Raw genomic sequence first — 22055 nt, forward strand, 5'->3', positions numbered from 1 at the left:
GCCTGATGTGGTGGTGTGTTGTCAGGGAGGTGCCGCTGGGTCATCTCTGGGGTTAAACGTTTTGTTGGGTTTTTTTCTGAGAAGCCTAAAATGTTTCCTTTGGTAATCCTGTGTCATTGAGTTCTGCCTTAGAGCTACCTGGGGGATGTGCTGTGTCCTCTTCGCTGGGGTCGAGCGCTGATGCTCTGAGCGCTGTTGGGGGGACTGGAGCAACGAGGGTTTAGGGTGGGAGCTGCAGACAGGAGCCGCTGCTTCTACAGCGGGGGCACCGGGGGCGGGGGGGACCCGCCCGCTCCGCACGAACCGGGGGCGGCCGGTGGGGACGCGCCCGCTCCCTCCGCGGCCGCTGGGTAGCGCTCGGGGCCGCGCCGTCTCCCCGCCTCCCCTGTTCGGGCTGCCCCCGGCTCCGCCGAGCCCCGCCGCCGCCGCTCACTCCGCCGCCGCACCGCGCAGGAGGAGCAGCAGCGGCCGGAGCGCCGAGAGGGGTCGGCGCGGCGCCGCCAGTCCGCCCGCGGCGCACCGCCGGCGGCTCCGAGCGGGACCCCGCGCCGCCGCCCGCCGCTGCCGCACTTTCCCCCATTCCTGCCGGGGACGAACCCTCCCCCTGTCGCCCGGAGCCACCGAGGAGGGGATGTCCCTAGGCAAAAGCTGAGCGCTGGGGAGGGGCCGCCCCCCGCCCCCAAACTTTTCGCTCGGCCCCGGAGCGACGGGGACCCGGCCCCCATGGAGACCGGGCGGGCAGGAGGGGCCGGGGGCGCGGCGCCCTGCGCTTCCCGTCCCCTTCCCTGACGCGGGGGCGCAGCGCTCGGGGAGGGGCTCGGCTGCCGGCTCCGCTCCGGATTTGGTGGTCCCGGCTCCGCACGTCCCTGGGGAAGCTGCCGATGGTGGGGAGCTGCCTGCGGACCGCCCCCAGCCCCACGAGGAGCCCTTCACCCCGGCGCCTTCGCCTCCCCCTGAGCAGCGCTGCTGCGGGGGTCCCTGCGCCAGAGCCGCCCGGATTATAAAGTCGGGGAAGTTCTCCCCCCGCAACCCCCCCAGCTTGTCTCGGCGGAGCCATGGCCCGGCTCCGGAGCTGGGGGCTGCTCTGCTTCGCCGTGCTCGCCCTGCCCGGCCCCCCGGGAGCCGGCGCCCAAGGTAAGGAGATGAGAGGGGCGGCGGGAGATGGACTACGGAGAGATGGAGGGTCCCCGCGCTGCACCCCTCGACCGAGCCTTCTGCTACCCCGGGCTGGGAGATCGGTGTGCCAGCCGGGGGCTGGGAAGGAGGCGGCTCCGGAGCTCCTGCCGGGGGAAGAGCAGCATCCGTGATATTCGCAAAGCCTCCCCGGAGCCAGGACTCGGGGCCCGCCGGTGCCGGGTGCAGCGCGGTGTCCGGGGGGGTTCAGGGGGACGAGCAGCATGGCTCTGCTCTGCCTCCTCTTCCCCATAACTGCCCTCAGGCAGGAGATGGGGGGAACGTGTTGCACTGAGCATGAAGTAGAGTCTGTGCTGGACCACACTGGGAAGGTGAGCAACCGCGGGGGTAGCGTCGCTCATTCTCCCCCACCCCCTCCCCGGGGACCCCATTGTACCCCAAAATCCGGGGTGCAAGTTTGGGGGATTCCCAGGGAGCAGCTCCTACCCTGATGTTGGTCCATCGACTTCCAGCTGCTGGTACGAGCTAGCAGGGGGCTGGGGGAGTCTGCACCCCCGAGCCCCTGTGGGTGCCTGGGGCTCCCACTGCACCTCAACAACCCTTGGGGGCTGCAGGGCTGCTGGGCAGGGTGAGCCCCTCTCTGCTCCTCGCCCTTGGGGCTCGGGCACAGCACAGGCTGGTTTTAGCTGCTCCACTACCCCACAGGGATATAAAAATAGTTTGTGGCCCTTTGGGGTGCAGCTGGGGTTCAGAGGGGCCGGGGGGACCCTGTGGTCCCCTTCCTGGCTGTGAGGGTACCTGCGGGCCTGGAGAGGAGGCTCCCGGCTGGCAGGGCTGCAGCGTGGCTGCCTCTGTCCCTGCGCTTGGACTGAGCAGATCCAGACTGGAAACGGGGGGGGCACAGCTGAGCGCAGCGCCGGGGGTCCTCACCCACGACATTTCTTGCCCTTGTTTGTGGCAGCAAGTGGAGCCAGAAGTCCCTGTGCGCTCCCGTGCTCCCGCTCCCCCTGAGCCTCCCCCAGCACTGCTATAATTTCTCAGTAATTAAGTTCAGAACATAACATCTAAAGCGGCAGTATATTATCCGGGCAGGCCCTGTGTGGGGAGCTCTGAAGGTCTCTTTGATTGATTCACTCCCTTGCCGAGTTTCTCTTCTCCTGGCTGGCGTCTCCGGCTGGCGGGTCCCCTGTGATCCGTTTGTTCCCTGCCTGCGGGACGGGCTCCCGGGGTGACCCAATCTCCTTCCATTCATGCGTGGGGCTCCGGGGTCTCGCTGTGGGGTGGATGATATGGGGCTGCCTGTGCCCCAGCCCTCTGGAGGGGTGGGGAAGGGGCTTTGCTCTGCTCTCCTGGCGCAGGAGCCGAGCTTTGCGGCTCTGGCTCTCTGCGGCGCCTGTCACGTCCTCGCGGGCGCTGTGACATTGCTCGGTGCTCGGCCCCGGCGTGGCAGCGGCCACGAGCGAGCTGGATCTGCTGGAGGGATCATTCCCAAAGCCTGGCACGTGCCCGCCTCCCCTGCCGCGGGTGGCACTGGGGACGCGCCAGCAGGGTCACCTCCCGGCTGCGGTGCCCGTGGGGTGCCGGCGCTCTCCGCTGCATCCCGCTGGGATGGACAGGGAGTGGGATGATGGGGCTGGGAACAGCCCGGCACAGGGCTCCAGGCTCCGGTTTGTCCCCACTGCGGTGGGGCAGGCAGGGCTGGCAGCGAGGGGCAGCAGCGCTTTGTGCCGGGGCTATTGATTCTGGCAGCCAAAGAGAACGGGATCAATCGGGAAGGGAAGGAGGAGGCGACGGCGCGAGACCTCCCCGGCCGGGGCGCAGGGGCTGCCCGGGCACGGGGTGAGGCACCTCCATACCTGTGGTTGGTAGAAAAAAGGCCCCTCGCTGCCCGTGAGAGAGGGGATGGAAGTTTAATTACAGCCCGTCTGTGCTGTGTGATTATTAATTACCCGTGGCAAAAAATAACTTATTGATTAGGGGCCTCGTGCTAATTACCCGGAGCCCAATGCGGAGCCGGGGGAAGGCTCAGCCGGCAGCGCTGCCCGGGTGGGAGCTGTCGCAGTGCGACCTGTGCCGGGCCCGGGGGCTGTGCCAGGGCTGGGGGCACGGGCAGCCCACCCTGCCAGCAAAGGCTCCTCTGGCTGAACAAGGCAATAAAGGGCTCCCCAAGAGCTGGGGGGAGCCTGGGGGTCCCTAGCCCCCTCCTGCTCACTGTTTGTAGATTTCCTGACACCCAGAGATGTGGTTTCCCCACATCCGGTGCTGGGGGCACAGCCCGGGACCCCCCGTGCTGGCACAGCACCTCTAATGGGATTGAGAAGGCTGCGGCCAGTCCCAGGAGGGATTTGGGAGGCTTAAGGTTCCAGACGGGATTTGGGGCAGGGGCCTGCCATGGGCAGCTTCCACCAAAGAGGCTTATTAGAGGTGGCAGCAGGGGAGTTCCAGCATCTTCTCTCCCCGTGTGTGGGGCCTGGGCACGTCTGCACACACGGTTCCCTGTGGGGCTGGGCGGGAGGGGGACAAGGACAAGTCCCTGCCCTTCCTGGGAACGTGATGCTGGTGCCGGGCTCACGCCGGGACTTCGGTGACAAGAGCTGCTGGTTCCTCTGTGCTGATGGCATCAGGGCAGGAGGGGATGGCTGAGCCCAGGGTTTTCTTCCCTGGCTCGCTCGTCCCTGCCAGCGCTGCCACATTTGCTGGTGGCCTCGTGCAAGGCTCCGGCTCGGGAAGGAGAGTGGCTTTTAGGGGAGAGGAAGGGAAGATTAAAATTTGATGCTGCTTGGGAAGCCATTAGTGCTTGGGCACAGAGATGATGAAATTTTGATGACCTGATAACGATAAGGGAGGGGAATACAGTCCTGTCCCAGGCAGGCGGTGTCACTGTGCCCTGTCACTGCGCTGGTCCCCAAAGGTTTGGGGTGCCAGCTGAGGAGAACAGGCAGGATGAGAGCTGCCAGTGGGATGGTGATGGGAGCTCGTACTCACCTCCAGCTGGCAGCGCCGGTGGGAAGGGAGAGCTGGCGGCGGCTGAACAGCTCCTGCCCCGATGCCATCCGGGGACCAGGGTGAGTGACAACGTCGAGTGCTGCTCGTCCCTTAGTGACGGGGACTGGGCTGCGGTGGCATTTCCGCTCAGCAGGAGCACACGCAGGAGCTGGAGGAGAGCGGGAAGGAGGGAGCAGGCGGATGCTCGGCTGCTTGAGAACCTGGGAAAACGCTGATAATTAAACCGGGAGGAGGGAGGCTGGCGGGTGCTGTGACGAGGGGTGACCCTGCCCCCGCCACTCCGTGAGCCGTGTCCTTGTCCCCAGCCCGTGCCTGTGTCTGGTTCCTGCCTGGGGATGAGCTCCAGCCACACACGCATTACTGTAGGCCCTACACAAACTGGTTTGGGGCTGTGTTGGTGTTTGCAGCAGCGGCACAGGCAGTGCCTGGGGAGAAATGGTCCCGTGGGGCAGCGCCGTGTGGGAGCAGAACCCGCTGGGTGCTGGGAGGGTGGGTGAGCGGAGGGTGCCCTCCTCTCTGAGCCCTCGTTACTGCCCCGAGCTCATTAGCGAGTGGCTGGCGTGTGGCTGGGTGAGAAACGGCCGGGGAGAAATATGCTGCTGTCAGAGGTGATGTGATTGTGCTAACGAAGGGCGAGCTGAGCCCCCGCCGTGCCCGCGGTTGTGCCAGGGCTGGTGGCTCTGGTGCTCCACTGGTGCCCCATGGCACTGCGCCTTGGGCTTCCAAAGCACCCGAGGGGATCCAGGAGCCCTGGGGGGATCCAGCAGCCCTGTGGAGCTGGGATGGCCCAGGGTGGGGGGCACTGGGGTGTCCTGGGAGCTTCTCTGCCAGTGTAGCGGAGCGTGGCATGGAGCTGATGGATAGGACATGGGGTCAGGATCACTCAGATGTGGTGGTGATGCCAGGGACCACCCTCATCCCCACGGCTGCTGCTCTGTTTTGGGGTTCCCCCATCCAGGGAGGTGGATCCAGCCTCAGGACCTGTTTCTGTCACTCCACCCCGCCGGCAAGCAGGAACGTGCTGGCAGCAGCTCCCTGCTCTGCTGGCCACGCTTGGCATCCCTCACATCCTGGGCATGCTGGCGACGCCACTGGCATGGGCACTGCCCTCAGCACCCTCCATGGGTTTGGAGACTGGCTCTTGGGGTGCATGTCCCACTCCCAGCTTTGGGGATACATCCTGCACCCCCCTCCCAGTGCTGCCTCACCTTCCGGTGCCTCTCCCCAGCCTGACTCCCAGCACCTGCCAGTGCCCGGGGCAGGCAGTGGCCCCCTTGGAGGCCCCCTCCCCACCCTCCCCTCGCCCCCAGCCCCGGGGGTGCAGGAATGCCTGCCTGGAAAGCCATGCCGGGCTCGGGTTGCCTGGGAACTGGGAAACCTGATCCCTGGGAACGGGGGCCGAGGGCAGGGGACATTCCCGGGCTGCAGCTGGTCCCCGGCCCCCTTTGTCTCTCTGCTCTGATGGGGCCCCCAGGAATGGAGACTTGGGGCGTGGGGGCTCTCGGCCTGGAGCAGGGCCATCCCTGGGGACGCTGCGACTGGATGTTCTGGGCTGTCACCTTCCCGTGTGGATCGGTGTCACCACCATGGGCTGGGGAAGGGGACCAAGGCCAGGCTCGACGGGGCTTGGAGGAACCTGGTCTATGCAAGGTGTCCCTGCCCATGGCAGGGGTGGGACAAGATGAGCTCTAAGCCTCTTCCAACCCGAACCATTCCATGACTCCCTGAACGCCCTGGGATCAGCTGCTGCTGCGTGCCAGCAGCTAGGCATCCCGGCTGGCCCTGGGATGGCATGGTGGCGATTCCAGGAATGCTGGGGTCCCCTGTGCTGAAGCCACTCTCCCTCCCTGCCGGCCATCATTGTCTCCACCACCCACCCTGACACGTGGCAGCTCCTGAGCATGCCAGGAGCTTCCCTCCAGCCTGGGCAGTGAGGGGAAACCGAGGCACAGGGCAGGGGTGGTGGTGGGGACGGTGGCAAGGGGACTGTGGGGCTGGCTGGTGTCCTGATGCCTGATGGCGCTGGGTACAGTGGGAAGGGGACCCAGGAATGCGTGAGCTGCTCCCATGCCTCCCTCCCTGTCTGTGCCGAGGCCCCGGGTGCAGGGAAGCCTTGATGAGTTTGACCATTAGCAGGAGAAGCCGCTGAACTAATTTTAGCCCTGGTAGCTAATTGCTTTCTGCACTGCTGGGTGAGCCCACAACCTGCGAGTCCTCAGCTGTAACCTTGAGCCCTCCTGGCTCCGTGCACGGCAGCACCGGGGTCCTGCCAGGGCAGAGAGTGGGATGGGGATTTGTCTGTGGGATCGCTGGGCCCTGGAGGGACTTTGGGGTGTACAAAGCTGGGAGGGGTTGGGGTGCCTGGCAGGGTCCTGCTACCCCTGGCTTGGATCGGCGTCCCTTGTGCCTTGCATGGAATGGGCACAGGTGGTGTGGGAGGACTCTGGCCATCCCCTGGGCCAGCAGAGGTGGCCATGGGATGTGGACCCCCCAGTGGTGGGTCTCCTTCATCAGCTTGGTGAAAGGAAGTGCTGGATTTGGACCCCCTTAACCGGGAATTGCTGGATCCAGGGGGCATTTCCCCAGGGCAAGAGGGAGGCTGGGGACACACGCGCTCCCTGTTCCTGCCTGCGGGGATGGAGTTCTTCCTGGGATCCCCAGCTCCTGGCAGTCCATGAAAGGCTGGTTGGGGATGGAGCGGGATGCGGACACGCTTGCCGGCCCCCGGCCCAGCGTGAGGCCGGGATGGATGGGTGGATGGATGGATGGATGGATGGATGGATGGGTGGATGGATGGCCGGCCGGAGGGGGCTGGGACCGGCGGACACAATAGCTCCGGTTTCAGCACCCCGCCTCCTGCATGCCTGAAAAACAGCTGATGGCCGTGAAGGGGGATGAAATGGGATTAGCTGCTGCTTCCAAAGGGAGCGCGTCCTGTGGAGCCGGACAATGCGCCCGCTGCGCCCCCGCGTCCCACCACAGCCCTGCCCAGAGGGGCTCGGCGCTGCCTCCTGCCCTGGCTGGCCCCAGGGGGACCTGCCGACCCTCCGGTGCTCCAGCACTGGGTGCCGCACAGGCTCCCGGGGGTGCTGGAGACTCCGGGCTGGCCTGGGGGCTTCTCGGTGCTGCTTCCAGCGCCGAGCAGCTCCCAGGGGACCTGTTGGGGTGGCAAGGGCTCGGAGCTGTCCCACCCCAGCGAGCTCTGGGTGCCCAGCCTGGAACCCCGCAGTGAAAGGGAGAAGGGAACCTCGTGGCACAAGGGGCTTGGCAGGGTGGGCACCTCTGCCCTGGCCCCCCTGGTCGGTGCCGGGGCACGAGGGGGACCCGCGGGGTGTCCCGGGGCGGGAGCCACGCGCGGCCGCAGCTGCGGCGCTGCCGGGGCGTGCGGTGCCGTGCTCGGTGGAGTGAACTGATGTTTATTTTGATAACGAGTTCCCAATGCATTCGCAAACTAATAAAATCAACTCATTAGGGTGGGATGTTTCATTCCGAGCTCTGCCGCCGTCGGAAGAGCCCTCCCCGCCGGCTGAGCACCGGGAAGCGCTCGGCACCCGGCCCCGGCGCGGAGGGAGGTGATGGGTGCCTTCATCGCCTCCTTGTCTCCGTTCTCCTCGCTGGCAGGGTGGGCAGAGGGGCTGTGCAGGGCGGTGGAAGCAAAGACGCGTGCGGCGAGCAGGGCACGGAGCTGCCGGAGCCCTTCCCCCGGGGCGCCGGGGGAGTCTCGCTCGCTTGGCTTCTCCCCATAAGCTTCACGTCAGGCTGGAATCGCTGGCGCGGCGTTGGCTGGAAAAGCCCCTCTGGCTGCGAGAGCCACAAGTGTGTGAATAAATGCGATGACCAGAGTTTGCTGCGCTGCCATGGAAATTCAGGGCTGGCTGGGGGGGGGGGATGCCAGGCTGCCAGTTCTTCCCCCACCCGAGATCAGGGTTGTCTGGGAAGGAAAAGCTTTGGAAAAAAAGCTTTTCCAAGCAAAACTCATGTTCGCTGTCATGCTACAGCTATTTCTGTTTCAAGTGAGCAATGCAATGACTAATTAATACTTAGGAAAAAGGATGTCTGGGCAACACCCCAGTAAATGGGCGAGTGCCCGGTGCCCGCTGGCTCGGGGCCGTGCCGTGGGGAGGGGGACTGTGGCCGCCAGCGCCTTCATCCCGCCTGGCACGGGCAGGGTGGGAGCTGGCAGAGCATTTTCCATCCCGCGGGGCTGGTGACTCGATTGCGTCAGTGCCCTGGGAAGGGCTGAGTGGGGTTTTTCTTGTGGTTTCTCTCTCCTGTTTTTCTTTCCCCGCCGGTTTTTCGGTTGGGAACGCCGCCTCGTTGGGATTCTCTGGGAAGCGGCTGTTGTGTGTTTGTCTGTCCGTCTGCTGAGCATCCTGCGGGGCCGGGGGTGGCGGGACACGGGTGCCCCTGGCAGGAGGGACATCTCAGGTGCTGCTGTGGCTCCCGCAGGGCAGGTCTGTGGTGGCTTTGCTTTCCCACCCCCTTACGGCCGCTGTGACCCCAGGAGCTGCCACAACTCAGGGCTGTGGTGTCCTTCCAGGAATTCCTCGAGGATACACTCAGCGTGTTCCGTGGGGCCAAACCCAGCCCTGAGCTGTGCTGGCTGCCCCGGGCTTGTGCGTCACTCGGTGGGGTGGGTGGCAGGGGATGACCCCCTGGGGACGGGGTCCGGGCTCTTGGGACCCCCACCTCGCTTGGCAGCTGGGTGCGGAGCCTGCTCCTGCCAAATCCTCGTGGGGAAGCGCCGGGCTCGGCTGGGAAGGGCTGGGAAGGGCTGGGAAGGGCTGAAGTGCAGGAAGGGGGATGCACTTTGACCCCCTCTCGTGCCCGGGGAGCGTCCGGCTGGTGGCCGGTGGGGGGGCGGTGTGGAGGTGATGTCCGTCGATCCTTCCCTTCCTCAGTGTTTTGGAGCCTCTCCCGGGAAAATCAGCCGCAGGATCCGGCCCCTCTAATAGCGTTGAGTCACTCTCCGGGTGTCCGTGACTCACAGCAGTGACCCAGATACGGCGGAGCTGCGTAATCGCGGGCTTCGGAGGATTTCTGCCGTCGGAAGGAGTTTGCTGGGGAATGAGTTTTTGTCCAGGGCCTGGAGCTTGTTAAACGTCCCCAGCTGGGGACGGGGCTGTGCCTTTTGTGGGGACAGGCTCAGCAGGACAATGTCTGTCTGTGCCACCCGCAGCAGGGCAGCCCTGGGGATGTCCCTGGGCTGGGGGGACTCCTGTCCCCTGTCCCCTTTGCTGCAGGTCCCTTCCAGCTCCTGGCAGCGTTTGAGTTTGGAGCTGCGTGCCCTGGGGCCGGGGCTGGGATCAGACTCCGGGGTCCGTGTGCTCGGAGCCGGGTGTGGGGGTCCGTGGGGGCTGCCCGGTGCCTCGGAGCACAAAGCTCTGCTTGTCGGCCCCCCGGGCTCGGGGCTGGGCACGCACAACGGGGCCGTGTGTGTGTGACTGTTTGGGGTTTCCCGGGAGGGAAATGTTGGTTTTTCCAGCGGCAGGGATGGGCAGGCACACAGCCTCGCTCTGTTCCCAGCCACGGTGCTGAATAAATCCCTGTTTCCCGGCCAGGGCTGATGCTTCTCCGTTGGCTCTGGGAGCATTTCAAGCCTTACCTTACCCACGTTGTCACCGGGGTGCACCTCGCTGGGTCCCCAGTGCCACCGGGCTGGCTACTGAGGGCTGTCCCGGGCTGTGCTCCGGGGGAGTCCTGAGAGGATAACGCTGGCACAGCCCTGGCTCTGCTGTGGTGGGCAGAGGAGGGTCTGTCACCAGGTTTGAGACCCCTGATGGCCGGGGACATGGGCTGGGAGCTGCTGAGGCGTTGGGGAAGGGATTGCCGGGGTGAGAGTGCAGGGGAAGGTGGCATCAGCTCCAGCACCGCTGCTGGGAGAAGGGAGATTCTGAGCCTTTTCCAACACCCCTCGTCCTGGGGGAGCCGAGCTCCCCCCTCCCCACATGCCCCATCCCTGGAGGGGTTCACCTGGGCGTGGTGAGGCTGCCCACAGCCCGCTGAGCCTGCCAAGAGCCCCGGCTGTGGAAGAGGAGCTTGTTATGGAGCCATCCTGCTTTTAATTAACAAATTAAAATCCTAGTTAACAATCCAGCCCCAGGGCTGTTGGAGGCTGGGAGAAGCTGGAGCGTTTGTTATGAAAACAGCAGTTAATTAACAAATAAATAAATAAGTATGGGCCTGGAGACAGATGTGGGAGGAGGAAGGGGAGATGGCAGCGTGGTCGGCGTGTCCCACTGGCCTGGCCTGGCGGGATGCAGTGAGGGAGGAGGACATTCATCCATCCATCCATCCATCCATCCATCCATCCGTTTGTCCTGGGGGATGCCATGGCCCTGCTGGGCATTGCCAGCTCCACTCAGAGCCACTGGGTGCAGGGGGCTCGTGCTGGCAGTGCCAGGGCAGATCTGGCCACGTTCTGTGCCGGGGCCACCTTGGCTGGGCTTGGAGCTCCTGGTCTCTGCCTGGGCTTTTCCTGAGCGCCGCTGGCTCCGGGAATCACCCCCCTGCGGCCTCTCCCCCACCTGGGCCTGGGAAGCACCGCGGCAGATCTCCAGCAGAGATGGATGAGGTGTGACACCGGCAAAAGTGCTGTGCAGCCTGCAGGTGACACCAGTGCCGTGCTGGGGACCGCAGGAGGAGGGGGACAGCGCTTGGGGGGCATCGCTGGGGGCCTGCTCCTATATCCCTGTGCAGGGACTGCCATGGTCCCCATCAGTATCACCTTTGCCCCGGGATGGGGCTGTGGGGGGGATCTGGGGAGTGCTGGGCACTTCCAGGAAGGGGGTGCTGCAGCCGTGCCCCCCCTGGCCGTGCCCTACAGTGGTCAGCTTGGATTAGCCACAGGGATGTCACTGAGCGCCCCGAGCGGTGCCTGCTGCCAGCGGGGATTATCGCCACGGCTGGCTGGTGGGTGCTGACGGGGCCCGGGGGGGGTTTGGGGTCACTGTGCTGCTCCCCGAGGCGCTGTGGGGTCACCTGGAGTTCTCAGTGCCAGTGCCATGGGCAGGGGTGGCTGTGGGATGTGACCCAGTGCCATGGGCAGGGGTGGCTGTGGGCACCAGTGTGGGGATATGACCCAGGGCCTGTGTGAGGACGTGGGTGGCTGAGGGGATCACCGTGGGGACGTGACCCCTCTGCCGGCCCACACCGGGGCCCTGCAGGGTTTCCTGTGGGGTGAGGAGGGGGCAGAGCCCACGTCCCTCCTGCAGCTTCACCTTTCCAGAGACTTAAGGGAAGGAAATCAGTTTAAGGTCTGGCTCTGCAAGGCCTGCGGTGTCACACGGGCAGGAGCCGTGCTCTGCTGAGCAGCTCCTCCAGGTCTGCATCTCCCTCAGCCTCCCCCTTAATCCCATTACCGCACCTCTGCAATCATCTTATGGCATGTAGGGAACCCCAAATCCCCTCTGAGGGAGGCTCAGGGAGCAGGGCAGCAGTGCCAGAGCTCTGGGCTTTGCCAGGTCCAGCCCGGCTCCTCATCAGCTCTGGCTCCCCTCCTCTGCCAGCCCTCCTGGGGTCATGGGCACATGTCCTTGCACCCTTAATGGGAGGCGTCCCCACATCCCCAGAGCTACCCATGACCCCAAAAGCCTTTTTCCCGTGTGAGGGAACTGCTGAAGCAGCTGCACAGGGAAGCAGGGGGTTGGATGGAGATGAGGTGCCCATCTCCAGCCGTGTCCCTCCAGCAGGGCAGGAGCCGTGACGTGAGCCCAGGGAACAGCGTGCCCATGGCCAGCAGCCCCCTCCTGCCACCCGTGCCCCTTCCCCAGGGCAGAGCAGCAGCCCCCAGTGCTGTGAGCAGCCCGGCAGCTCAGTGAGGCATCGCAGCAAGGACGGACGCGTTCCGGCAGCAAGGTCATCGCAGGGCACGTGCTGGGGGCAGACGGCTGGAGGGCACTCGGTGCCAGCCCTTGGAGCCTCCCAGCTCTTCCCTCGTCATGGGAAGGACGGGCTCAGCACCTGGCACGGCTCCGGGCTCCGCTGCTGGAGGGATGTGGCCGCTGTGAGATGCTCCCGCATCCCCCAGCGCCGGCAGCGCTTCCGTGCTCCACGAGGGTGGTTCATCCCTGTGATCCCGGTGTGCTTGGAGCCGAGGGACGGGCGCTGTCCAGGCTGCTCTGCCTCGGCTGAAAACCCCCTCAGCTCCTTTTTGGTGGGGCTCCCACCGCAGCCCCCGCTGTGTCCCGGACCGTGGTGCTGTGGGGGGGACCCAGCCCGAGCCCACCAGGGAGGCAGGGCCGCCTCTGCCAAGAAGGAAAATCACGCCCAGCACTGTTTTTTCTGCATGGCAAAGGAGAGGGCTGGAATTCGCAGCCCCAGAAGCTGCAGGGCACCATGTCCAGGTGCCCCTCTGTCCCTGCTGTCTGGGAGTTCTGTGGGATTGGGGAACTGGCAGCTCAGAGGGAAGGGCTGGGGCGTGGGTGGGGACAAGGAAAACCTGGTGAGACAGGGATGGGGAGCCAGGCTGGGGGACTGGAGGGACGCTGTTCTCCAGTAGAAACTGGAGCACTGTGAGCTCACAGGTCCAGGAATTGACCCCCCAAAAGCTGCGCCGTGGCCCTGCTGCCTTCCCACACCCCCAGCTCCGGCTGCAGGACTTCCCACCGTGGCTCTCACTGCCTCAGAGCACCGAACCCCTCCTAAATAATTCAGGAAGGCGAGTGCCGTCCGCAGGGGCTGCGGATAAACGCGGCAAATGGCTGAGAAATGGAGCGTGTCCTTCGGGAGCCACCTCTGCGCGGGGTGGCCGGGCCCCTCTCCTCCCTCCCGGCCCAGGTGGCGACTCCGGGCCCGCACAGGTACAGACGCCGGGGAGGAGGGGACGGAGCGGAGCTGTCGAGGCCACTGGAGCATTGGGAATTGCATTTCACGGCTGGGCAGGCTGGGATACCAACCCGGCCCCGTGCGCCGGGCGCTTGGAGAGGAGATAAGATTTGATTAAGAAGGCTGCTATTAATTTATGGCAAGTACACTCACGGCAGTGGAGAGGTTGCTTTTAATTAATAGCCAGAAGGAGAGTTTTAAAGCTCTTGGTCTCAGTGGGGGGAGAAGGGAGGGAGGGGAAAGCAGGGAAGGAAGGGAACAAAGTAAGTTGGGAGGATTAATGGTCACATCTGCAATTATAAGTCTTTTTCTTAGTAAAAAGGGCAAAAAAACCCACATCAAAAGACCCGCCGTGAGGGGTGGGGGGCGGTGTGTGGGGCAGCCGGGCTGATCCCTGGGGATGGGATGGGTGGGACTGTGCCGGGTGCCTTTGGCACTGCTCCGTGTGGGGAGCGGGGCTGCCCTGTGGCACCAACCCAGCCTGGGGGACAGCAGGGCACAGCTGGGTGTCCCTGCGGCTGCTCCAGGGCCGGCTCTGCCGGGATCGGGACCGAGGGCCAGTGCTGGGCTGGATCTCATGGAAGAATTCTTTATTGTGAGGGTTGGAGGCCCTGGCACAGGGTGCCCAGAGCAGCTGTGGCTGCCCCTGGATCCCTGGCAGTGCCCAAGGCCAGGCTGGACATTGGGGCTTGGAGCACCCTGGGATAGTGGAAGGTGTCCCTGCCCATGGCAGGGAATGGGACTGGATGGGTTCTGAGGTCTTTCCCAACCCAAACCACTCTGGGATCCCGTGACTCTGTGATTTTGGCTTTGGTGGTGATGGGATGAGGAGGATGGAGCCGTCCTGTCCTGCTGCCAACCCTGTGGGATCCCCTCGGAGGCTGCAGGGAGTGGCTCAGGTTGCTCTGCACCTGCCCCGCTGCTGGGAGGAGGGCGAGCAGGGCTCGGCCAAGGTTCCCAAACCACACTGACCCGTTCTTGGCTTCATTCTTGGCACCCCCAGGCGGTTCCTGGACCCCTCGGTCCCCGCCCGGCAGCACCGTCGCGCTCCGTGGCTCCCCAGGTGCCGGCAGCGCTCGGCATTTCAATTCCATGTTTGCTTTTTATTAAGGGGATGGAGCCGTGTCTCAGGAATACTAATGGCTCCGGCAGCGGCGGAGAGAGCCGCTAATCCCCCTGCACCTGCCACCCGCCCGCCAGGGACCCCGGGAGGGCCCTGCCTGCGGACACCGGGAGCACCGGGGGCCGTGCCGGGATGTGGCGGTGGCTCGGTGCCCTTGGGGACACCTGTGCCGTTGAATCGACCCGGTGGCTTTGCCAGCACCCACTGAAAAACTGGTGCTTCCCAAGGGCACCTGGCATCCGACAAGCTGGGAGTGGGACTCAGCCGAGGGGTGGCTGCTCGGGCAGGGATTCGTTTGTCCCCAGGGCCACCGCGTCCCCATCACCCCTTGGATGGCCAGCATGGATCCCCTGGGGCCACCTGTCCTTGCACCCAGCTGAGGCTGTGACCGCACCGCGGTGCTCAGGGATGCTCTGGCCCCCCATGGGTGCTGTTTTTGGGGGCCATAGGTGACGTTCCCCCCCTCCCCAGCCCCCCAGATGTGGTGCGGCTGCGGTGGCGCCGGGGAACCGTGCTGCGAATATGTTCCACAAATGAATAATAAAAACAAAGGAAAATTACCCTCTTATTGAAACTCATTTTATGAATAAAACAATTATTCTGCTAATTGAAAAAATGTGTCGTTAAATTAAATGCAGTGGTTCCTATTAAAATTTTAGTGGATTTCTTCTTCTCCTCTGTTTCTTTTCCCCCCTTTTTCCTTGCCTCCCTCCCTCCTGCCTCCGCTGGCGGCTAAAGGCTGGTAATTATAGCGGAGGGTTTCGCTTTCTCTTTATTGTTTTTTAATCTCTTCATGCTGCGGAGCCAGTGAGAGCCTGATGCCGAAGAGATTTAGCTCCATCTCCCCGTGCTGGGGGGGACGGGGGGGACTGGGGCGGGAGCTGCTCGGTGACAGTGCCAGGTGGCCGTGACACTGCTCCTGGAGGGCTGGCATCTTCCTTACTGGGCTGGCATCTTCCTTTCCAGGCTGCCATCCTCCTTTTTGGGTGGTGATAGCCTGGGAAGGATGGGGGAGCCCTGGGAAGCTGTGGGGGCAGCAGGGACATGGCTCTGTCCCCTCTCTGTGGTCCAGATGGGGTGTGGGCAGTGGAGTGGGCACTTCCCAGAGCTGCACCGACCAGAGAAGGGCTGTTGGGAAGGAGGAAGAGGATGGAGCTGTTTCCCTGAGGCAGTTGCTGGTCCCTGGTGTTGGCTGGGCTCTCTTGGGTACCTGGAGCCCGGAGTGAGGGTGGGCTGGGTTCAGGACATCCCTCTGGTGCTGGTGGGCATCGGCTCCGTTGGGATTCCCGGTGCATCCTGCTGGATTGTGGTAATTAGCAGGAATGGGCGCTGGGCTGGTCACCTCCCGGTGGGTGAGCTGGGGAGCGGATGGGTGTCACCGCTGTCCCTAAGGGCGGTGGCCCTGTGCTGAACACGAGCAGAGGTGGGGACTGTGTTGTCCCCTGGATGGTGGTGCCAGGCAGGAGGGGACCCGGGTGTCCCATGAGCCGCTGGTGCTCCGGGGGTGCCCGGGGGGACCTGTGGAATTGGATCTCCTGCCCCCATCCCCATCTCGCCTCTGAAGGGGAAGGGGAAAGGAGGGGGCTGCACCGTCCGTCCCTACCACCCCCCCGCCAGCAGCTGCCAGGCAGAGCCGTGCCCTTGGCAGGCATTCCGGGATTCCTCCAGGCTTAAAACTCCCCGTCCCTTCCCATCAAGAGGGATTTGAAGCCGGGGAGAGGGGAGCTTAGTTCCCAGCTCGCCCATTACGGCCGGGAATTAGGATCCATTACGGCTCTTTCGGGAGCCCTGCCCTACATCCGCGCCCGCTCCGGCTCTAATGCCCCGCCGGCCCTGATGTAACTAAAGTGCAGAGGCCAAGATTGTGATCCCATTAGGCGGGATTAGTGCCGTGCCAGGGCCTGGCATTAGATTGTCATCGGCAGGGGAGGGAGAGAGCTGGGACCGTCCCTGTCCCTGTCCCCCTTCCCTGTTGCCAGCCCTTGGAATCCCATCCGCCACTGCCGGCAGCTCGGCCCAGCCCCGGGGTCAGCGGTGAGGGCAGGATGGCGACAGAGGGGCTTGGTGGCACTTTTCTTCGTGGAGGGGGCACTGCTGGCATGGGATGGTGTGGCAGGGGGTGGCACGGGAGCTCCGCACCGTCCCGTGCCGCCGGCAGATGTGCAGATGTTCCCGGAGACGCCCCTCGCGGCCGCCTGTGCTTGGAAAGTGATGAATTTCTGCACCAACTAATTAGCCTCTAATTAGCAAGCGGAGTGTAAACAGTCACAACAGATGGGGGAGAGGCGGAATGAGCAGTAATGACCCTTCGTTTGGGAGGGACGTGGCTGTCACCCACCGGGAGCCCTCCCCCTGGGCCCAGGGCTGGGGGAATGGCAGCTCCCATCCGTGCCAGCTCCGTGGTGACGTGGTGGGAGCTCCATGAGCCTGGATTTGGTGATGCCATGGCCTGTCGGGGATGGTGGGAGAGAGGAGCTGTCCCCAGGGAGCAGAGCTGGGATGGCTGGTGCAGCTGGAGAGGGAAACTGAGGCCAGGAGGCTGCAGAAGGGGCTGGGGATGAGGGGTCAGCGCTGCTCAGCACTGAGGCCCCCACTCTTCTCCCCTCCAAGAGCTGCTGTGGGCATCCCCTGGGAAGACCAGGAACATCCGGTCTTGTCCCTGGAGGCCTCTCTGGAGACCTCGGAATTAACGAATCATGTTCCCCTCCCTGGATCCCTCCTCTCCTCCAGCCGCCCCTGCTGCTGGGGTGGGCTCCTTGGAGGGGCACGGGGCTCCCAGGAGGACGAGGATTCCCCTTGAGCTCGGTGCCACCTTCACCCCCCACAGGGGACCCCCAGGATCCCCATCCCCGCTGTGCCCTGCCGGGGTCAGGGTGGGTTTGCCTTTCTGGGGGCACGGGAGGTGCTGGGCGCGAGGCGGCCGCCGTGACCTTCGCGGGCGGATCACCACGGAACGATCCATGTGGAATCAGGAGCCACCTCTCCTCCTCCTCTGCGCCGTTTTTCACCCCTTAATGCAGAACAGATGGCTCGGGCGCTTCAAAGCGTGATGAGCCTTAGCTGCTTAAAATCAAATTAGGATGGATGCGAACGGCGGGCGGGCCCAGGGGAAGGTGCGCCAGCAGCACCCTGCTTCCCAAACGCCTCCCAAACGCCTCCAGGACACCTCCCAGGTGCCTCCCAGGCACGGGGTGCTGGCTGGGCACGGGGGGTGCACTGGGCAGTCCGGTCTCAGTCCCCGGAGCGCTCGGCTGGAACCCGGCAGCACAGCCCATGGGATCAGCATTCCCTGGGGATCAGCCCGTTGTGCCGTGCTTGGATCCTCCCTGCGGCTGCATGGTGCCCAGTGGACCCCAGTCTGGTGCATGGCTCATTTACTGGTTTCATGCAGGAGGTGTTTGGATCCAGAGCTGCCATCTGGCTGTGCCACGTCCCCATCTGGGCACTGCTGTAATTCCAAAGTCTCCAGGGTGGCGTGGGTGAAGCCCCGGCCTTGCAGGTCAAGCTCTGCCATGCTGTGGTGGGGACACGTGTGGCCACCGCCGTGCACAGGTGACACAGGTGCTGCACTGGGATGTTCCCGTGAGCCCTGGGGCACCCTGAGGGCTGCGCAGGGCTGCCGTGAGCTCTCCAGCCAGGGAGCAGCGTGGCCGTGGGTCGGGCTCACAGCAGTGGTGCCAAACCTCACAGCCAGGGCACCGAGCTGCCACTGGGCACCGCTCTGCCCCTGTGCCACCCGGCACACGCTGGGCCGCTGTGCCCTGATGCCCCAATGCCCGGATCCATCCCGGATCTGAGGCAGGGACACCAGGATGAGTGAGGGCTGCCCTGTCCAGCCGGCACTGCTGAAGGTCAGAGAGGAAGATTAAATTAACAAGCCACAAGCTGCTCCTTCCCTTCCTAACGACTCCCCTGGCATCCAGCACCGCCGTGCCCTCCCCTTCGCCAGGCAGGGTGGTGTAAATCCACTGGGCATTCCCATGTGGGTGTGCAGGAGCTAGGGCCGAGGAAGGGGACCCTCAGTGCAGCTCTGGGGGTGTCTCTGAGCTCCCACAAACTCCTGTCACACCCCCAGGGTGGTGGGCACTGCCTCGGTGCTGCTCACAGCGTGGGGATCCACGGCAGGAATTCAGCTTGAGCAGACAAGAAAGCAAAGCCCTACCCCAAAGAAAAAACCCAGAGCTGTGATTGAACGTGCACTTGAAAGCTGCTGGGGAATATGAATGTGCCTTTGAAGTAAAAGGGCTTCCATTTGTTAAGCAGAAAATGGAGCTGTGTGGTTCGATTTATAGTTTTACTTAGCAAATAAAACAGGAGAGGAGTAAGTGGCTCTGCCTCGCTCCGCTCGCAGCCCCTCCGCCCCTTCACCCCCCGAGTTAAAAGCTCGGAGATGCTACAAAGGGAGCCGGGAATAAAGCAAAGAAGCAGCTTAGATAAACCTGCAGCGGGCTGAGCCCTTGCGGATGGGCTGCTGGAATGGCTCAGGGAGGGACAAGGGACAGGGAAGGGGGCTAGGTGGCCTGGCTGGAGCAGAGCGTGGGGAGGTGGCTGCGGGGTGATGGTGGTGCCAATGGAATTGTGGAATGGTTTGGGTTGGAAGGGACCTTAAAGATCATTTTGTTCCATCCCCTGCCGAGGCCAGGGACACCTGTGGTGAGTGTCCATGGGGCTGGCAGGGATGTGGGTCCCTGATCCCTCTCCCTCCTCTCTCCACAGACGATGTCTCCCCGTACTTCAAGACGGAGCCGGTGCGGAGCCAGGTGCACCTGGAGGGGAACCGGCTGGTGCTGACCTGCATGGCCGAGGGCAGCTGGCCCCTCGAGTTCAAGTGGCTGCACAACAGCCGGGAGCTCACCAAGTTCTCCCTGGAATACCGGTGAGTCTGGAAAGGATGGTCAGTGTCACGGTGGGCTGCCCAGGGAGGTTTGGAGTCCCCATGCCTGGAGGTGTCCAAGGAAGACCCGGACGTGGCACTCGGTGCTTGGGCTGGGGACGAGGCGGGGATTGGGCACAGCTTGGGTGCAATGACCTTGGAGGTCTCTTCCAGCCTCAGTGATTCTGGGATTCTGAGTCTTCCTGAGCATCCAGGACAAATCCTGCCTGGCACACTGGTCCCTGGCAGGTGCCAGTGCCAGGGCTGCCATCCTGGAAGGCGACACAGAGGCAGCGCTTGGCAGCCCAGGAGCTGCTGGCTCTGTTTGCAGAGCAAACGGGGAGTTTAAGCAGGTCAACACCGGGGAGAAGGTGTTTGCACAAGCGGATTAACACCTTAACACCGGGCTGCGGATCACAGCCCGCCCGTGGCTGCCTGGGAACAGCCAGACCGGGAAGGGGCAAGGCGGGGAGGCATGAGAGAGTGCCCAGATCCAGCCCCATGTGCCAACTGATCCTGGCACAGAGCGACTCCAGCCCCTTGGAGATGGCCTGTAAATCAAGGCGGGCACCTCTTGCCGTCTCCTGTGAGTGTGTGTGTCATCCTCTCTGTTTCAATCAATAATTCAGGTCGAGACAAGCCGTTCCCCCTTTCCAGGCATCGAATCCAAAGGCTTCGTGTTGCTGTAGCAACACGGAGCTGCTCCGGGATGCCGGGAACGCGGAGAGAGTGGCTGGGTGACGTCGTGTGCCGTGCTGGGATCCTGCAGCCCGGGCCGTCCTTGGGGAACCTGGGGACTGTCCCCCACTCAGGCGTGGTGGCTGCAGCTCTGCAAGGCCCTCCGAAGGGGCTGGGGGCCCTGTGGGACACCCTTGTCCCTTGCCATGGTGTGGAAGTTCAGAGACTTGTTGAGCCCCACAATTCCCAGAGCTCCCTCGTGTCAGGAATGCGGCTCTTTCCCAGGCAGGAGGAACGAGTCAGGACCCTGACCCCAGGCTCTGCTCTGTCCTGGGAGTGGGTTGGGGTGCCTGGGTGTCACCTCCAAACCCAGAATGGGGATTCTGACTTCTTGTCCTGAATTTCTCCTGGGTTTGGCCCGTGCCTCAGTTTACCCTTCAGTAGCAAAGGGGCCAAGCGCTGGTGACTGTGCTCCGGGATGCCCGGCAGCTCCGCATCCCTGCATCCCTGCATCCCTGCTCCAAGGTCACTCCCCTCCCCCGGATCTCTCAGCCCCCAGTTCCAGCTTCCATCCAGAAAGGATGAAGGAAGGAAGCGAGAAACCAAACAAACAAACATGTGGGGAAAACCCAAACAAACCCAGTGCAGCCAATGGAGCCGAGAAGGCCCCGTGCAAATCCCTGCCGGGCTCCCACGGAACCTGCCAGCATCCCTTGGCTCTGCCCGGGGCTCTGTGGGGATTTAGAGTGTGGAGATGAGGGTTTGGCTGTCTTGCCTGGCACTGGAGGCTGCTGGTGAGAAGGCGAAGGACCAAAATTAGTTATGATGGGCAGAAATTGAATTTTAATAGAGCTGTCGGTGGCGCGGAGCCAGCCCGCTCAGGCAGTGGGAAGGTTGTAATTAAAAGTTAACTAGTTTAGAAACGGAGTAATCCTTGGAGAGGGGAGGGCCGGTGCTGATGGCCGGGGAGGCTCAGGGATGCTCTTGGCCGAGCGGGATCGGGGACGGCTCTGGGGGCGTCGGTGCCCTGGGTGAGGGGTTTGGGGTGCACCAGTCCCTCCCAGCTCGGTGCTGCCGTGTGTCCCCCGCTCCAGGGACAGGAGGACATTCCCCAGAGCCCGGCTGTGCCCATGAGGGCAGCTTTGGAGGGGTGGATGTGCTGCGGGGGGCTGTGCCCAGGGCCTGGCTGGACTTGGTGGCTTCACCTCGTGGTTCCCAGCCAGGGCACTGTGTCTCCAAGTATTTCATCCTCATCATCCTCACCGCTGCTCCCCAGATCCCCTCCTGAGCCGGGCATCCCTCTGGCACTGCTGGGCTGCAGTGGCCTTTGTGCATTTTCCCCGTTTTGGGGGGCTGCGGGCAGGGGGTCGCGGTCCCCTCGCCCCCCTCGAGCAGCCCCACTTCGTGCTCGCCGGTGGTCGGAGGAGCTCACGCCATGTTTCCAGGGAAGGAGCCGCTCTCCCAGTTTGGCAGCGTTTCCATGGCGACAGCCCTTTCCTTCCCGCAGCGGTTCCGCCGCCACCGGAGCGGCTCTGGGCGTTCGCCCGGTGAGCGACGGGCTCGGGCAGCTCCTCCTCTGCGTGGAGCTGATCCCCCGGGAGCATCCCTGGGGAGCACGGCGGGATCGCTTGGCTCTGTGAGCTTGTGGAGCCAACCTCCCTGAGGAGCATCCCGGGGGTTTAGGTGTGATGAGGGACTCCAGAAGGACTGGGGACCAGCCTGGGGCTGTGTGTTCGTGGAGACTTCCCCCCCCCGGGAGCCATCCCTGGGGACTGTGGGAGATTGGGCACCAGCCTGGCTCTGTGCCTGAGCATGGACCCATCCCCCCGGAGCATCCCTGGGGATGGGAGCATCGCAGCTTGGTTCCACACGCACGCAGAGCTGTCTTCCCTCAGGAGCATCTCAGGGGATCGAGCAGGATGAGGGAACCTTCGTGTGATTGAGCAGCAGCCTGGCTCTGTGTGTGTGTGGGGGGGGGACATCCTCCCTTGGGAGCATCCCTGGGGACCGTGGCGGGATCAGGGATCAGCCTGTGGCTCTGGGTGTGCCCACGGACCTGTGACCCCAGGAGCACCCCTGGGGATGGAATGGGATCAGGGACCACCTGCCTTCCCCTCTCCTTGCTCTCTCCATTGCCTGCCGCTGGCACGGGGCGCAGGAGGACATTTTCCCATGGGATCCCTGCTGTCTCCCGCTCCGGGGACCCCACAGTGACAGCCCTCCGATGCCCACCGAGGTGACAGTCGTGCCCACACGCTCGGGTGCCCTGGCCCTGCTGTCCAGGGCCAGCTCTATTTCCCCTCTCCAGGGTCTCTCCAGTGCCGGGCTCTCCGCGAACTCTCCGGAGTGGCTCGTACGAGGAATCATAACATGCAAATCAGGCAGCTTGATGTCTTTAATGAAATCCTCGGAAGG

At 64.0% G+C, this 22055-nt stretch overlaps 1 protein-coding gene across 2 annotated transcripts in view; it reads left to right on the plus strand.

The window, feature by feature from the left end:
• The first annotated feature begins 509 nt into the window (after positions 1-509).
• SDK2 (sidekick cell adhesion molecule 2) overlaps positions 510-22055 on the plus strand; it is a 44495-nt gene continuing 22949 nt past the window's right edge. The window contains exons 1-2 of one of the 2 annotated variants that reach the window (XM_048323584.1): positions 510-1134; positions 18806-18965. In XM_048323584.1, the coding sequence (XP_048179541.1) occupies positions 1056-1134; positions 18806-18965 (239 nt within the window). In that variant the 5' untranslated portion in view covers positions 510-1055. The remainder of the gene's footprint in view (positions 1135-18805; positions 18966-22055) is intronic. The other variant, XM_048323585.1, reaches the window with a different exon arrangement.

The sequence above is a fragment of the Corvus hawaiiensis genome, chromosome 19, assembly GCF_020740725.1.
Source record: "Corvus hawaiiensis isolate bCorHaw1 chromosome 19, bCorHaw1.pri.cur, whole genome shotgun sequence".
Lineage (NCBI taxonomy): Eukaryota > Metazoa > Chordata > Aves > Passeriformes > Corvidae > Corvus > Corvus hawaiiensis.